General features: G+C 31.6%; 1 protein-coding gene across 7 annotated transcripts in view; it reads left to right on the forward strand.

Annotated features, from left to right (window-relative positions):
• Gphn (gephyrin) overlaps positions 1–18,553 on the forward strand; it is a 559,105-nt gene that overhangs the window by 340,770 nt on the left and 199,782 nt on the right. For 2 of the 7 annotated variants that reach the window (XM_033766935.1, XM_010645323.2), the window contains 2 exons: positions 6,021–6,077; positions 16,057–16,098. The exons of 2 other annotated variants lie outside the window; for them this stretch is intronic. In XM_033766935.1, coding sequence (XP_033622826.1) covers positions 6,021–6,077; positions 16,057–16,098 — 99 coding nt within the window. The remainder of the gene's footprint in view (positions 1–6,020; positions 6,078–16,056; positions 16,099–18,553) is intronic. 3 more of the 7 variants (XM_033766936.1, XM_033766938.1, XM_033766937.1) reach the window with 2 other exon arrangements.

Here is an 18,553-nt window from a genome sequence, read left to right on the forward strand (position 1 = left end):
TTTTTTTTTTTTTTTTTTTTCCATACCGGGAATGGAATTTAGGACCTTGCGCTTGTGAGGCAGGTAGCAGAACCCTTAGCCAAATCCCTGCCCCTAAATATTTTTTTCCTTTTTTTTGTTTTGTTTGGTTTTGGTTTTGGTTTTGGTTTTTGGTTTTTGTTACTGGGGATTGAACTCAGATCCCTCCACTTATGAGACAGGCAGTGGAATCACTGAGCTAAATCCCAGGCCCTTATTTTAAAACAGTAATACACATACTTGGAAAATTTCACAAACTCATAAATGAAAAAACTATTTGTAATGAAATACCTTCATAAGAAGTCACTGTTAAAATTTTCGTGGTTATCATTGTTATTTTTTTCCTGTGCATTCAAAATTTTTTTTCTTTTATTGAGTTTTTTGGTACATTTTAGGTGTACAGTACAATTACATTTATTATTGGGATCTTGTACCTTTACATGACAGGTCTAGGTTCTCATTTTTTTTCCCCTTGTCCGTGCCCTCCCTTCACCCCCTCCTCCTCTCCCCATTTACAAACACTTTATTTCCATTTTTTCATTTTGTCATATTTTTTTCTTTTCCCTTATTACCTTTCCCCCACCCTTCCCATTTTCCTTACACCTTTAGCCCTTTTCTTCCTGTTTCACATGGTCAATTATCTCATTAGGATCTTATGTACTATTATAGCTTTTCACAGCAGAGAAACTATTCGGTATTTACACATGTGTGACTTATTTATTTCACTTAGGAGTATATCCTCAATATGTATACATTTTCCTGTGAATGAATCTAATTTCTCATTCTTTATGGCTGAGTAGTATTCCATTTTATAGAAAAATATTTTATTCTATCATGAAGTCAGTGATTAAGAGCTCAGGTTTAGAGTCTGACAAGCTCAGTGGTGAATCTCAGCTTATCTGTTCCTATAACTTCTAGAAAGTTATTTCCTCTATAATCGTAATTATCTCATCTATAAAATTTAAGAATATTGTTTGGTCTCAGAATTAAGAATTAATTATAAAACTACATATAAATCACTTAGCATGGTATTTAATTTACAGGTAATCAATGAATGTTGGCTATCATTATTAAATCGTCTATAAGATCTTTATCTTGTTTACTTACTAATATGAACATTTTTCTGTCACAAATATCTTTACATGTTTTAAATTATCTTCTACAAAATTATTTCAATTATTGTTTTATATTCTGATTTATATATGCAGCATAGTATTTTCTCCAGACCCTATTTAAGATATTTTTGTTGTTTTTTATTTTCCAGTTTGATAAACAGTACTCTAGAAAATCTCCTATAAGTTTAATATTTTGGGGATACTCTCTTAATTAAACTGGATAACTTGTATTAATTCTTTATTAAAATACCCAGGACTTTTAGGCCCTTGATTCTTATAATTTACATGGATACCAGTAATGAATCATTTTTACATCCTTATGAATTCAATTTAATGACATATAGGAAGAAGCCGTTTTTAGCATTTGTATTTAAAGGATTTATTGGCAGGCATTTTTAAAAATAAGAACTGAAAATCCTTTGAAGAGCGGGCAACAATGAGAATTCAAAATTAATACATTATGAGAAACTAAATATTAAGCCTGAGTCCTGCCATTTTATGGAAACTGATAAAGCTTGTTTTCTGTATTTGTAACATCAGGGTACTAAATGAAATACCCTGTAAAGTCCCTCCCAGACTTATTCCTTTGGTGCAGTTGCTATCCCAGCTGAGTATATATTGTTACCCTTTTTAGCCCTTCTCAGATAGCCTAATTTCCAATTAATATAGAAAACTATATTTATTTCTTTCAACTTTTACATTTTTACATAGTTGAGATTTTCAACTGCAAATATAACAAGATCTTTCTCATTTAGGTCAGTCTTGTTTGCTAAATGGGGTATTGATTTCTCATGGCATACAAATGAATTTTGTCAACTTGGAGGAAGATAGGTATGTGAACTATAGAAATACAAGAAATAGTGAAATTAGGAATCCTGTCAGTATAATTAAATAGGTTTGATTCCTGTAATTTTTAATGATTTTAAACACTTAATGACGTCCCATTATTTCATCAGCAAAATTAATTAGATACCGTCAGGATTCAAATCTGTATAATTAACTTTTCATCTCATTGATGACTTTAATACAATATATCTCGAACTAAACTGTTCTGTGATGCTTTATATTTTTAAATGATATATAGTGTAAATTTAATCAGATATTTTCTGACCCAAAATTTCAGGATTATCAGCTTTTCCTATACATTTGACTTTCACTACGGAGAAAATGCAGATTAATTCAGAAATTCATTCAGTGAATATTTTTTAGTGTAGATGTATCTCTGTGTTGGAGATACATCAAGTGTAGAATTACTAAGTCAACCCTTCAGCAGCTTTTTGTGGAGCTAATGTGAAAATAAAATATTTACAACAAATATGTCAGTTCCTAGCCTTAAAAAGTTCTAATCTTGTTGGAAACAACAATGGGAAGATTAAAGGACAGGAAGAGGTATTTCATAAAAGAAATACATGCAACAAGGTATATGTGAAACAAAAATGCTCCAGCTAAAAATCTAAAAAGTAACACAAATGTTGCAATTGAATTGATAGTTATTTTAAAGCTATAATCGTCGATTCTATATTGAATAGTAACATGAGTATTCCTGTCCACAATAATAGTAATATTAATTAACTTATATAACTTTTCAAGCAAAGGGGATAAAGTACATTTGCTTGAAATGTATGTTTTTATATTGCATCCCCACAGAGAGAACCTTAACGTTTGTATTTTCATTACCCATCTTGTTTCTAGAAACCTGACTAAAGAAATTTTCAGAGACCCATCAAAGACTAATTTTGAAAAATTAGAAATGTTCTTAATGTATGTGGTTAAATAACTTATGATATGCATATATATAAATTATTCTATAATCTTACAAATAATGTTTACTAATATTTAATGTTATGGAGAAATATAATAACATATACTCAAAGTAAAATAGTTTAAAAATATAGTAAAAACCTGCATAGGGATAGAATCACAGGTTATTTTACAATATACATTGTTTTAAAAGAGGAAAACATATTTTTGTTTGTTTTGATTTGTTTTTAGATGTACCAGGCACTGACATGGATGCCTGTTTTGCCTAATTTTAAGATTTGTAGCAAGTCTTTATGAAACCAAGTGGAGTTTTTTATTACTATATTTATACCAGAGCTTTTTTGTATCCATACTAAACCATTCTATTCTTAATTCTAGTGAAGAGAAAATTATGTCATTTCAAGTAAGTTCAAATATAGGCAAACTTTTTTCTGTCTCATACACAAATAACCAATGAAAACTTCTTAAGAACATATGATGTACTAGCTAATACTTATCTATTTTAAGGTGCCTAACAACTCCTTTATTCCATAACAGATGGACTGTATAATATCTTTTCAGATGTAAAAATTAGGGAAATGTAAGATGAATTATTTCTGGCTAGAAGGTAAGAAATAACTTGTTTATATGTCTCTTTTATCTTGGATCAAGACTATCATAAAACTAAAGGATTAAAATTACAAATTTATAATAAGATATAAATGAATTGTTGCAAATAATAGTAAACCATGAGAAATACTTTTTTTAAAACAAAATCTTAGTGATAAAAATACATGAGGTGGGGAGAGGATGAAGAATCTACAAATTGCTACTAAGATTCTAATTTTTGACTTCTCATTTTTTCATTACTCTTTATAACTGTCCTTAATCATTTTTATCCTTTCATTTGTTTAGTTTTATAATCATATTGCCTTTCCTCCAGAAATACTGATGTAATTATTTTTCCTTGACACATTTACATAACTATCACTGTTAGACTTTCCATTTCTTTTTTTTATTTGTCTTAATTAATCAGTAAAGAAACTATTGTCTTACAATGAGGCACTAGTTTTATTGAAAGGGCTGAATAACAAAAGCAAGACATTCATCAGATCCCAAGAATATGTCCCCTTTCTTCCTTCATCCCTCCTGCTTCCCCCATTTTGGTGGTTCTGGGCATCTAACCCAGAGCCTCGTACATACAAAGCAAGCGCTCTACCACTGAGCTACATCCTCAGCCCTAAATGTTGAACTCTTAAGCAAAATATTTTTTTAATCTTTAAATTATAGCTCCCAGAAAAATATAGCTACACCAATGTATACTGAGTGATATTCATTGGAAGAAAAATTTTATAAGCAAAAATTTATTTCATGTCATTGATAGTTATAATTTTTAAAAGTGATAATGTAATAGGGCTAAAAATATGAATCTCTCAGGATAAATGTGAAAGTAAGGTAGACAGTTCTAAAATAAGATTGTTCAATCCTTAGGGCAAGAAAACAGAAATGTCAGTTTATTGATATAAACTTAATCTAAATTATTATAAATTATTGTCATTGAGAGATCTATATTAGTCATTGCACAGGTAAAAGCCTAAAGCATGCATTTGCATATGGGGTGTGTGTGTGTGTGTGTGTGTGTGTGTGTGTGTGTGTGTGTGCATTTTACTGGGGATTGACCCCAAGGCCTTCACACTGAGCTACATCCCCAACACTTTTTTTTTGAGACAAATGTCCAACTAAATTGCTCACACTGAGCCTGAACTTGCAATCCTCCTGCCTCAGCCTCCCAGAGTGCTGGGATTGCAGGTGTGCACCATCATTCCAGGCTGTAAGACCCTAAGTTTAATGAAAAGAACTTCAAGAGAATTTAATCCCATCTTTACTATTCTTAATTGATATGTTCAAAAAGCCAGCAAGCCTCTCTAGACCTCAATTTCCTTATCTTATAACAAACAAAATTTTAATCTTTTTTAAAACATTTTTTCACCAAACATCTTTTAACTGAAATATGAATGTTTGCATCCAGTGTATAGGAGCCTATCTTAGTGCAGCTACCTTGTTAACAGTAGAAATTGTTTTACAAAAATGGAAAATTCTACTAAAGGAAAGGGGATCAATACCACATACTAGATTATGATCCAGGCAGCTTCTTAATTGCATGGTATTTCTGGAATCTCTCTTTTTAAAAAGGGAAGTGTAAATGGCAGTCATTTATAGGCCACATCCTGGTAATAAATGCTGAGGATAACTGACCCTAAGTATTTGGCATCACACTAATAATTCTAGTATCTCCCAAAAGAGGATTATCACAGCTAACATGACCTATGCTAGCCTGAACTAAGAGGTTCATTCTATAAATATAGGAATTATCTGTCTTTAAAAAACATTGATTATTTTTAGAGCACCATTTTTTAAAAAGCACTTCATCTCACAAGAGACTTTGTGTTTAGAATCTTCCTTTACTCATTTGGTGATATCAGGCAAGTGATTTAAAATTTTACTTTTTGCCTATCTTACCAGGAAGGAAAATTTATTTGAAACAGTAGAAAACTTTGAAGGAATAAAACATCTAGCATTGGTCTGGCATTAAAATTTTCTGGTTGGGCAGCACAGTTGTTTAGTTGGGAATCTCAGTGACAGTTGAACAACCTCAGTGCTTTGACAGCAAGCAGAGGAGCTTCATTGTCACATATCAAGAATGATGCTTGTCAGGATTAATCTTGCCTCTTAAAGAACACATGTTTCTAGTCATAGCATTGATATTTTCTGATAGTACAATGGGATAGATGCAAACACTGAAAGAGAAAAGCTGCACAGGTGTATTTGTAATTCTTTCTCTCTGTAAGCCAAATGCAAATGTAACACTACTCCAGATACTGCTTCATCAGGAGTCCCCAAGATAACTAAAAGTAAGTGCCAATTTCCTCCTATCAGGAATAGTGCCATAATAAAAACCAAATTCTAGTGACCAGCCTATTTGCAGAGCATGTCATATGACCTCTGGGTTAGTTAACTCAGCCTCCTAAGAGGTACCTGAACGATTCAATTGATGTTTTTGCATGTATTACTTAATAATGTGTAGAAATTTTTTTAAGTTCACTTTTTCTTTATTCTGTCTTTTTTACCCATCTTCCCTCATTGTAGCAAATTAGACGGCCGGATGAAAGCAAAGGAGTTGCTAGTAGAGTTGGATCCCTCAAAGTAAATATGTTTCTAACGTTTTTTTGGCAAGATTTCGTCTATAGCCTACATTTCTTCCTTTTTGGAGGGTGGTGGGAGGAAGGGGCCTTTTTCCATTTTTCACCATCCCATTTTTTTATTTTAATATTTTTATTGGCTGTTGGGTCATATTATTTTTCTGTTTCAGCTACACATAGAGCAACCAGCTGAAGGCAAGCTGCCAAATAACTAGCTTTGAATGGCACCACAAACAAGAGAAAGGGCAACTGCCTCATCATAGGTGCCTATAATTTGGGGTTCTAGAGTAAACCGTTCCTCTGATTGATGTCGCTGATTGTGTGTTAAGAGCCTTTTTCTCAGAGAACTAATATATTTTCAGATTGTTACTTCCCCTTTTAATTTTTGTTTAAAAAATGTAAATGTTACATTAGTGTCATTACCTGTTATAGTTCATTCCAGAAAAAAATATGTGTTAATAACATGTATTGTATACATGTAATCTTAAGAACTATAAAGGAATTTTATATGATGCTAGTATAATGGTCCCACACAGAGCTAATAGTGTTTAAGCACTATTAATCACCTTTGTTTTACTTTTAAAGTTTAAAAAATTGGTGTAGCTAGATAAAGAGATATCTAAATGTTCTCCCATTTGTGCATATAGTCTGCTAAGGTGCAATTTAAAGATTTCTGACTTGATGGTCCCATTTTCTAGTGCTTAACTACTACTTGGTTAGTATATCTTGGGCATTCACTGCTCTAACATTTAATCACAATGAAAGGGAAAAGGTCATCATTATCACCTGTAAGAAACACAGACATAGTCATTGATCACTTACGCTGCCACCATAAATGTAAGTTAGAAAATTGCTGCACTCAAAAAATATGCAGAACATCCCACAAAATTAGAAATGTTTATATCTCTATCACATTTGTCCTTACAGTAATTGTAACTGTTAATCAGAGTGCCAGATGATGCAGTGCACTAGGATATCCTAAATTCAGTAACTACCTTGAGGCCTAATATTGCTTCATTTCAAAATTTTACACACCTCCAACTTATTTCCATTTAATTTATGAGATACAAATTTCTATACTCTTTCCTCTCCTTGCCTCTTCTGCCTTCTTAGTTTTACTTTTTTGTCATTTACTTATTTATTTATTTGTGTATGCACACATAAGTGCACATGGGTGAAGGTGTGTGTTTGTGTTTTAATTCCAGAAAAGCCATCCTCTATGTTCTTTAACACTGCTTCATAGTGGATAGCTATTATATTAAAATGTTACTTCACTAAGAATAATTAGAGGGAATGGAAAGTATTCATTATATGCCTATTTTTAAAAGTAAGCAATTTAAAATTAGTCAGTCAGGAAAATGTTATATATCGGTAGCATTCCTCACTACTTGTGAGATATCATGTTTTACCTTTGACTTTAAGAAAAAATAAATTCATTATTATTTAAAACTATGGATTATGGGCTGGGGATTTAGCTCAGCGGTTCGGTGGCCTGCCTTGCAAGCGCAAGGACCCAAGTTCAATCCCCGGTACCAAAAACAAACAAACAAACAAACAAAAAAAGTATGGATTATGACACAGATTGAAGTGAAAAGGTGCAATACACCATTTTTTAAAATTACTGATAGAGAACTAAAGATAAAAACTGGCATCTATAACTGCCAGAACTTTCTGCTATAAACTGGTTTGTATGTGCAAGTGTGTGTATGTGTGGGTGTGTGCTAGTGTGTGCAGTTATCTCTAAAGTCAGCTTTTGACCTGCGGGTATGGTGGCGCACACCTGTAATTCCAGCACTTGAGAGGCTGAGGATTGCTTTGAGTTCAAGTCAAGCCTGGACTACATTACAAGACCCCATATCAAAAAAAAAAATTAGCTTTTGGATTACAGAACTTCAAAGTATAAATGAATTTATTATTAAGTGTACAATATGATTATGAGTATACACATGTGTTTAAAAATAAAAGATACATTTCACAGTTCAAATCAGCTTATTTGAATATAGGTGCAACCTTAAATCAAAATGTGTGATTGGGAAAAACAAATTTCATAATCTTTAAATATTTTGACTTTCATATTTCTACCAAACAGAAAAATTTAAAGTGATTCTCTATGGCATTATAAGGACAGTTGTAGTATTTTGTTGCTTTGGGGAGAAAAGATATTGTGACTAAACAAAATATAATAGCCTCCTAGTCACAAGTTTAAGCTTGTATTCTTATATTATACAGTGATTTTTGATGTTTTAAAATGTTTGCCAAAGGCAGTGAAAAATGTATAATGCTATGATCTTATTTTTAAAAGGAAAATTGAAAAGAGAACAAGTTGCCTTTTCAATTCATTTTCTGATGTTTACATGTAGCTCCATCGAAAGCTGGAGGAGCTCAGAGATCATCTAGAAGGCAATGTGAAAGGATACTCTCTCAGAGTAAATGTACGATTTTTCTTGGTGATTTTTTTTTCTTAAACTTCTGATGACTGGTAATTCCAAATATGACTGGTTTGTCCTCTCATCTCCATCTTTTTTACTTTCTGTCTCTTCCCCCCTCTTTCTTTTCTAGCTGCAGCTTCATGCTCTCATTTATGAAATAAAAATTAAATTGGTAGTATAGAAAACCTTTTAGCCATACTAATATTGAAGTAGACCTAATAACATTTTGACTCCAATGCAAAATAAAAGCTTTCTTTTCAAAATCAGTATTTCTTACATAATAGTATAATTTGTGTGAGATTTATGTTTAGGGTTTTTCCATTGACTTTATTTTTTTGTCCTTTGTTGGATGTTTTCGCAAGATTATAAATTACAGACTGAACCCAAGGAGCAGAGCCTTGATGATTCAATTTTCATTGTCAAGGAAAATGATTTGTAGCACAGATCATCATAGATAATCAGGCAAGTAGACATGTTTATTCTGAGTTATTAGAATTAGCTTCATTCAGATTCTTTTTAAATAATTGTCATATTGTGCTTAAAAGAAAATAATAATAGCAAGCATCTTTACCAGGAACACCTTCATATAGCATCTTACATATACTTGAACTGAAGGCTTATATACTCAAGATAGCCTTTAAAGAAAAACAATACCTTATATTCATGCAATATTTTACATACATTGTATAGGCAGCACTAATAGCAGTATTGTGACAATTCAGACTTTTAGGTTCTAATTATATATTTTCAAGAAAAACGTGGGAGTAAAATCTCCAAAGTAGTATATCATATAAATATGACAGAAGAAAATTAAATTATTTAAGTAAATAATTTGTTATTTAACCTTGGCCTCCTATTCCTGGAGCATCTAAAGAATTCTTTTAAGTCCAACTCCTGGTTTACTTCTCCCAAAGTTATTGCCATTCATTTTATTTTTACTGCTATAATACTTTTGTCATAAAACTTAAAAGAGATTTGATGATTCTGTGATATCTTGGCTTATTTTTAATTTTGTTCCATTTATAGGCATAATTATCTGCTTATTAAATTTCTAACTACTAAAATTCAGTGTTTTCATTAATATCAGTTATTAAATTCTGATAGCTAAACACAGAAATAAATTAATACAAGTACCTCATTTCTTTGCTGCTTTCTTTGAGCCAGTGTTTCTTTTCTCTGTATATTCTTAACAAATTTGGAAAGATCTTGCATAATTAGCCCCCATAATCTATTACACTATCTAATAAAAAAAGAGTCTGAATTTTATAACTAAACCAGTCCAAAATACACGAATATTATCCTGAAACTCATAAAAACTATTATCATATATATGTTTTAGTGTTACACTGTTCCCTACCCATTCATGAAAGGTGATTTTTTTCCATTTAAGAAGTCAGGTGCCTTAAAATTGGATTATTTCCTGCCTCTTTAATTTCTATTTTTCAACACCTATACAGCTATATAGTGACTAATCTCAATATCATTTCACTCTGAAATACTTTCTTTTGATTTCCTTTTTTCTAAAAAGATTAAATATGGGTTGTATCATTCTAAGAATTTATTAACTACCAGATAGAAAACTAAGTATAAAAAGGCAAATGGTATCTTTTCTAGAGAATTCAGATGAAAAAATATGCAAATCAAAATCAATTACATGTGTTCAGTTTTTGTATTTCCCCTTTAATTTCTACTACTCAAATATATTTAAAATATACCTTGTATACTAGAAATCATTGAAAATCTAGCATGGAGGTACATTTGTGGAATTCGGCTACTTAAGAGGCTGAGACAGAACTGTTTGAGCCCAGGTGTTCACGTCCAGCATAGGAAATAGGGCAAGACCCAATCTCAAAAAATAAATAAAAATAAAAATGTTGCTTAAAAGAAAAGGTTATCCTCAGAACTACAGGCTAAATTAAATCAGTTTTCTTTCTAAAGTGAAGTAAATTGGCAGTCACCATTCTGTTTTGTGAAATGTATTTACTTTTCTCTTTTGTGTGAGCAATTGCTCACACAAACAACAATGCAGGTACCTTTTAATTCATTGAAACACTGCTGAATATTTCAGTAAGTGAAACATTCAGAACCATGGTATGAAATAAATAGTTAAAGTGACACATCACTCAGAACTGTAGGATAAGGATTTAATTAAATCATAGATGCTTCAATTGGTATGATGCATACACAGTGTTATTTTTTTACAAAGGGAAGAACCCTGCATTCTTTTGATGCATGAGCACTGAAATTTTCAGAATAATTTTGGATTTTATTTATTTCTCATATGACAACATTATTCATCCTACATTAACTCTTTTTATAGCAAAAAGCAGGATATATCTGACTCTTGATTTTAAATTAGCAATGCATCATTTTTTCTTTACATTGTACAAAAACAGGAGTACTCTGAACCCTAAATGGTTTTCAGAAAATTTAATAAGGATATAATTATTTTAATAATACCTAAGCAGAATTTGTTTAATTTAATAACTGAAATCTTACTGCAAATTCTAAGATTGATGCTGTTGAGAATAACTTCAAAATAATAAACCCATATAGAAGAAATTAATTTTCTACCTTATCAAATGTATGCACATAATAGGGACAATATTAAAAATAATACACAAAATTGAAGATAAACTCAAGTGTGCTGATTCATGCCTATAATCTCAACATTTGAAAGACTGAAGCAGGGGTATCATAAGCTTAAGGCCAGCCTGAGCTACATAGTGAATTCCAGGCCAGCGTAGACTACATAGGAAGAAGAAGGAGAAGGAGAAGAAGAAAAAAGATTGAAGACTAGTGTAAATAGTGTTAAGAATAGAAAAACATAGGATAAAATAATGCCAACTAATTATTTGTTTAGATAATGTAAATTAAGATAAATTTATAAAGAAGTTACTTGATTAAAGAGCAGTGTGGCCAAGGAGAGCCTCAATATTAAATTAATCAGAAAAAATGAATAAATGGACATAAAGACATATTAAGAAAAAAGTAAAAGTATTCACAGACAACATTTTAAACTTTTATCCAAATGGCATATGTCTTCTGATAATAAATTTCTTTTCAGCTTCAAATATATAGACATAGGTTCTAGCTAACCAGATGTATTAATTTTTAAAGGCTTTAGCAAATTAAAGAAAAAGGAACATAGCTTATGAAAACAGATTACTGGCATATACCTGAAACCAAGATGAAAGATAATGAAAGAAATATAATAATTATCAATAAGTACTTGTTCTGCTAACACAAATAAAGGAATTATATTTGAAGTGAAAAATAATCAAGGGGCAAGGTTATCACCTCAGACCATATTTTTTATAAATATTTAAAAAGTATCAGAATTAAGTCAGAAAACAATACCCTTCTGGATAGTGATTTTCAAGCATTTAGCAGTTTTCCTGAATATCAAAATAGAGCTAGTATGAAATAAAACTAATGAATTAGAGGAATGGATTTTTAGATTTTTTTTTTAAGATGAGCATTTTCAATATTTTAGCTATAGTTCTGAATTGCTTTCATATATTTTTGATGAATAAGTATTTATTACCTCTGGACCTTTTGCACATTTATATTCATTGAATGAGTTCTATAACTCATAGGTTGACAAATCATCCTGTGAGTGAAATTCCACTTTTTATAGGACCACAAGCTAAAATTGACTGTTGCATTTTTAAATAGTAGAAGAAAAAATTCAAAAGAACATTCTGTGGCCCTTAAAACATTCTAAGACACTCAAATTTTTCAGGGTCCAAAAATAAAGTTTTATTGAAATATAGATACATTCATTTATTTGTATGTAATCTACAGTTGCTTTAGAGTTACGACAGTTGAATAGTTGAAGAAGAGATTGTATGGCCTGCAGGGCCTAAAATATTTGCTCTCTGATTTTTTACATGAAAAGTTTGCCTAGCTCTAGTATTGCTGGCTATTGCATCAAGATAAAATTGATGTAGAAATAGTCATAATACAGTCTGAAATATCACTTTAAAACTTCAGAAAAAAAAGACCTGCTTTTTTTCTGGAAATGGTTTCACACTATTCTTCATGAATGTGTGTGTTTGGAAAAGCTGTTCCCCTGAGATGTTCTACCTTTATATTTTTATGATTTCTTTTTACATTTTTCTCTTCTCTCTTCATATACCACCCTCTCCCACAGTCATACATACACAAGAAGTAAACCCAGAGTTATCATTAAGCCTTCAAATACAGAACTGTCATACATAATATAGCTTATAAATTCCTCTTCTCTAAAAGAATAAAGATAAACCCCATTATTCCTCTTCTCAACTTTTTTTTAAAAAATTTAGATTTTAGAGTGTTTTTCACTGTCTATAGTGTATTTTTCAATTTGTTACTTCATCGCATTTTAATAAAGGTATTTCCCCTGCAGCCCATGATCAACTTTTGGTTTCTGCTAAATTGCCTACTTGACTTCACCTAAAATCTTACACCTTCTATATTAAGTTTTATACAATTGAGAAAGATACTCAGAGACAATAAAAAATTATCATATTTTAATTCACAGAGCTGAAAATGCTAAAAGTTACTTGTATTCAATCAGCCAATTTTGAGCAGAATAAACAGATGGAACATTAGTATTTAAATGAGTAAACAATCAGTAGCCTTTAGATAACAAAACATCTGTTTATAATCAAATTTCTTTAGGCAGATTTCATTGTATTTTAGTTCTCCTCTGTTGAACATTCTTTGAGCCCTCTAAATTTTCACTTTTTATATTTTCACTAATACTAATAATATGCATTTATTTACAATTCCATTTATAATAACTATGTAACATCCTGAATATGTTGGCAAATGATGTCCTATAAATATAACCACATTACATTAGTGAAGTAGATGATATTGGTCATTTAAGAAATGCAAATTAAAACAACATTGAGATTCCATCTCCAGAAAGAATGGCTATCATCAAGAAATCAACAAATAACAAATGCTGACAAGGCTGTGGAGAAAAAGGTGCCCTTCTCCACTGTTGGTAGGAGTATAAATTGGTACCACCACTGTGGACATAAGTATGGAGATTGCTCAGAAAACTAAAGCTAGAGGTTCTATTTGACCAGTTATTCCCCGTCTAGGTATCTTCCCGAAAGAGTTAAGAGCATAATACTGTAGTGATAAATGCATACCCATGTTTATAGCAGTACAATTTAAAATAGCTAAATCTTGGAAACAGCCTATATGCCCATCAACAGATAAACGGATAAAGAAAATGTAGTATCAGTACACAATGGAGTACTTCTGTACCATAAAGAAAGATAAACTTAAGACATTTTTAAGTAAATGGATATGTCTTGAGACTATAACTTTAAGTGAAATAAATCAGACACACAAGCTTAAATATCACATTGTTTCACTTGTGTGAGAAACCCAAAGAGTAAATGAGGAACAAAATGGACGATAGATATTGGGAAGTAAGAACTTGTTCAAATGGGAAAGGGAAAGGGGATGAGAGGGAAGGAAGGTAAAAGGGTATTTTTTAAAAAAAGAAAATGAAAGGGAAAAAATGGAAGCAAAGCTTTTGTAAATGGGAAGGGGAAGAAGGGTTGAAAGGAGGGGAGGAAAATGGGGAAAAAACAAGATATATTATCTCGGGTACAAATTCCCTATGGTGAATGTGATATGGCAAACGTGCTAATAAAAACTTTTTTAGAATAAATAAAAAGGTAGCAGTGAAAAAATAATGATACAGATGATAATAAATCAATTTTAGCATTATCTCTTTGGAAAGCAGGCTGTTTGCTACTTTTTACTTTATTAGTATTCCCTTTATGTAGAAACTTAATACAGTTTTGAAGTTTCAGTTCTACTTATTAAAAAGGAAAATTCATTGAAAATGATCGATGCATGTACCAGTTTCACCAAATGAACATCATATTCTGTATTATAAACATGTACTAATAAAAACACTAAAAAGTAAGAACATTCTCTTATCCTATGCCTCAAACCAAAAAAAGTTGTCATCAAATATTTATAAAATAACCTACAATAGTTTAAGGCAACATTTGAAATGGAAATGTCACATCTGTGAGATGTTTAATGCTCATTATGGAATTGTCCTCAAAAGTGACTTTAATACAAAAAATAAGGTACTAATGAAATATATCCTTGGTAAGACAGTTTACTTAGTAATAGAAAAGAGAAAACAAAAAAAATTCCATATTGTTTTGCACAGAACAAACAGGCACAGCAATATTATCTTAGAAATGTCATCTTGCTAAGGAAAATCTGATATGTATGGTTTAACTTAATGTTTCTTACTGAATAGAATTGATTATGTTTTGGGAACTACCTCAAAATAATAGGTGGCATGATTGTTTTATCACAAATGTTTGTGATAGTAAGCTTTAAAAATTCTACATATTGATCAGTTTAGTTTTTTGAAATGTGGAATAGAGTATTCATTCAGTAAACACTTATTGATCACCTACTACATTCTGCTGTGCTAGTGCTAGAAATACAGTAAAGGGACAAAGCTGTCTCTGATTCCTACTTCATCATCTTCTCTAATTCGTTTTGCATTCAGAAACTTCATTGCAGAATGTTTAACTGAAGAATGCATACTTAATAATTTTAGCTCACATGACATTGAGAAACATAATAGAAAAAGAGGCCACATAATTGAACATGGCAGTATGATAACCTAGAAGGTAAGAATAGGCCAGAAAATTACAAATTCAAAATCATAACAGATGGCATACCATGGTGGCTGCTTCAGAAATCTCAGCTACTTGGGAGCCTGAGGGCAGGAGGATCACTTGGGCCTGGGAATTCAAGGCCAGACTGGCAACACAGGAAGAGTACATCCAAAAAAAAAAGGAAGGAAAGGAGGGTAGTTAGGTAAGTGTAAAACCATAAGGTTAAATATGGTTACAAATATCAAATAACTTTTAAAATCAGTGATAAAATAGTTGTCAAAAAAACAATGAAAAAAGATAAAACATTCTGATAAAAAATAAGTGAAGAAGAGTTTTACTTTTAAGTTTTTATATTTTTATGGTGTTGATATGGGCATACATATGAAAAGAATGAGAACCCTAAAGGGTCAGAAGGCATTCAGTAATACTAGAATAGTAAGACCAGGAAATCAGAATACTGAGCTGTCTTTGGTCCCTTCTTCAGAGACTAACAATGAAGATGTACAATAGAGTTTTAAGCAACCTCACCTTTAATTGCTGAATGCTAAATCAGTGAACATTACTAAAAACTGAAGAAAAACTGTCTAGCATCCTGCTTCCCCCTAAATGAGCATCTTCTCAGGAAGATTATACCAAAATCTGCCTGATCAGAAGGCGTCATCTCCTCCATCATAGAATTTTTTTTTTCTTTTTAGCAAGGTATTTTTTTTTTAAATCACAGGATTATCCTACTAATAACTTGGACCTTGAGATGTTTTCACACTCAAGCATTCACTTGTAAGGCTGTTGTATTATCTGGCAAAAGTGTTGGTGATGGAGCCATCTAATCCTTCTGAGACCCTTACTATTCTATCATTTCCTCTTTAACAGTGTTTTCTTTTCCCTTCTGCAAAACCAGGCTCGGCTTCCCTCGTGCTCATCTACCTATAGTGTATCTGAGGTATAATTTGCACGTGTTTTCTTACATGGTCAGCAACATGCTCGCACTCACCATTTTTATTTTATTTTCCTTTTGCCTTAATTTATTTTGCCTTGCACTTTGCACTTGGCTGAAAGGGATGAGGGTACCAAAGGGAAAACATCACCTATGTTATTGGGAAAATTCTGTATTTTTATAATGAAACTGTTGCTGGATAACTTTTTTTGGCGGTCACTACATTATAGCCAACTCACTTGTTACTACTACCTTATTCTATAAGTATTTCTTTGAACCATATTATTATTAAACTCATATTGGCTAAAGACAAATTTTACTTTGTACACCCATATATGTCAGTCTGATAGCTGAAGATTTGCATGAAATTAGTGATGACCTTTTCCCATTAAAGATATAGGAGAGCTTCCATGTTAAAAAGTAAAAAACAAAAGTTAAATGTAAATAGTCTGCTCTCTAGGTGGTTCATTTCCTTTTTAAAAAAACTAGTCTACTTAAATAGTTTCCTTGACACTTGTATTTTCTTAAGGTTCATGTAGTCCAGAAGTTTGTCAATCACAAAAATCATTTTTCAATAAAATATTTAGCATGACGCCAGGCATGGTGGCTCACACCTGTAATCCCAGCAGTCGGGAGGCTGAGACAGGAGGATCACTGTGAGTTCGAGACCAGCCTGGGCTATATAGTGAGTTCCAGGTCAGTCTCAACTACATAGTAAGACCCTGTCTCAAAAAAACAAAAAAAAAAAACAAAAATTAACATGAAATTTGGCCTGTGTTCTTTGATTCTTAAGGTGTTTACTTTCTTACTCCTATTGTATTAAACTGCAGTGTAAATGAATTTTCTTATTTTTATAAAGCAGAATTATTAAAATATTATTGACAGACTTTAAATATCTACTCTGTTAAGTCTACTTTCCAAAGTTTAAGTAGCTGAGAGAAAAGACTATACGTACCTTAAAATATGACTAATAATAGAAAGATTTAAATAGCCTATGAATTTTGTTTACAATCTCAGTCTTTCCTTTACAACATAACATATTGCTATACATACTTACTTTATATGACTGCTATAAGGTCAGTTTAATTGTGATCACACAAATAATGTCCTCAGAAAGTCGTGCCAAGAAAAAAAAAAAAAACAGAAAGAGGCTACTATCTAAAATGCCACACAGAACATGCAGAGCCAAAGACAGAACATTATCGTTTAGACTTCAACTTTTCAACTTTTAAGAAAAAGCTTTGAAAGAAATAGTGTGACCAAATCCATAGTCTTAAGAGTGCACTCTCTTGGGGCAAGAGAATAATAACCACCTTCTTTCATATTTATATTGTAAGTTGTAACACAGATTTTTTTCTCCTAAAACTGATATTATGAAGCATTAACTTCCCATTTTTATTTAAGGAGAGAAACCTTAATTCTGTTCACAAAACACATTATACTAATAACATACTTTAAAAATAAATAGAAAATAAAAATATATATACAATTTGAAAAGTGTATATAGATTTACAGAGTTCAGGAAAAGTGCCATTAAAATAATACAAAATGTTGAAAACTGCCAATTATAGGACTGATCCTTCTATAACAAATTCTAAGGGCCAAATTTCTTTATTTATATTATCATTTTTGTATTTTAATCATCAGATTGTACTTGAATAGGTGAATGGTTTAGCATAAACTTATTCTTGTCATGTGTTTGATACAATTTCACTGTCATCTTAATAAGATTTGGCAAAGGATCAGTAAGCAACATAAAATGCAGTGGGTAAACAGTTACCCATGGAAGATGTAGACTCACAACAATTCTTTAAAAGAATGTATACAATGGATCATGTCTCCTTTCCTGAAATGATGGCATTATTAGAGATGATGGTGTTTTACTATAATAAAAATGAAGAGTTAATTTCTTTTTGAAATAGAGTGTGGAGATGCAAAACATTACAAGGCAGATGAACTACTATGATACCAAGGACTTTTCAAAAAGGAAGTTATATCATTTTATAATTATGTTTTCTATAGGTCTAGTTTCCCCAGGATTGTGACTCCTAGTATAAAGATATATAACACATTTCTTTCTGCCACTTCATCCAGGCAATTCTCCATTCCCCATGAGAGTATAAAAGAAGTCAACCATTGGCATCATCTCCAATCACAGCCTACAGCGTCCATCAGGGTATTACTTTCTCTGTGATAGCATGTACATAGGAGGGCTTTCAGGTCGGAATGTGGAACTGGCTTTTGCGGGGATTGTGTATGCTGTGGCATTTCTTCAATAGCACTCAACTCTTAAATGAACTCTGGCATCATCTAGGTTTGTTTTTTCCATTGTGATATCTGGGCCTTATTTGTCACAAAGTATGTTTCTCTCCTCTCTCTGTCTGTCTCTCTCCTCTCTCTCTCTCCTCTCTCTCTCTCCTCTCTCTCTCTCTCTCTCCCTCTCTCTCTCTCTCTCTCTCTC

This window comes from Fukomys damarensis, unplaced genomic scaffold (genome assembly GCF_012274545.1).
Source record: "Fukomys damarensis isolate Sample0158 unplaced genomic scaffold, DMR_v1.0_HiC HiC_scaffold_21, whole genome shotgun sequence".
Classification (NCBI taxonomy): Eukaryota; Metazoa; Chordata; class Mammalia; order Rodentia; family Bathyergidae; genus Fukomys; species Fukomys damarensis.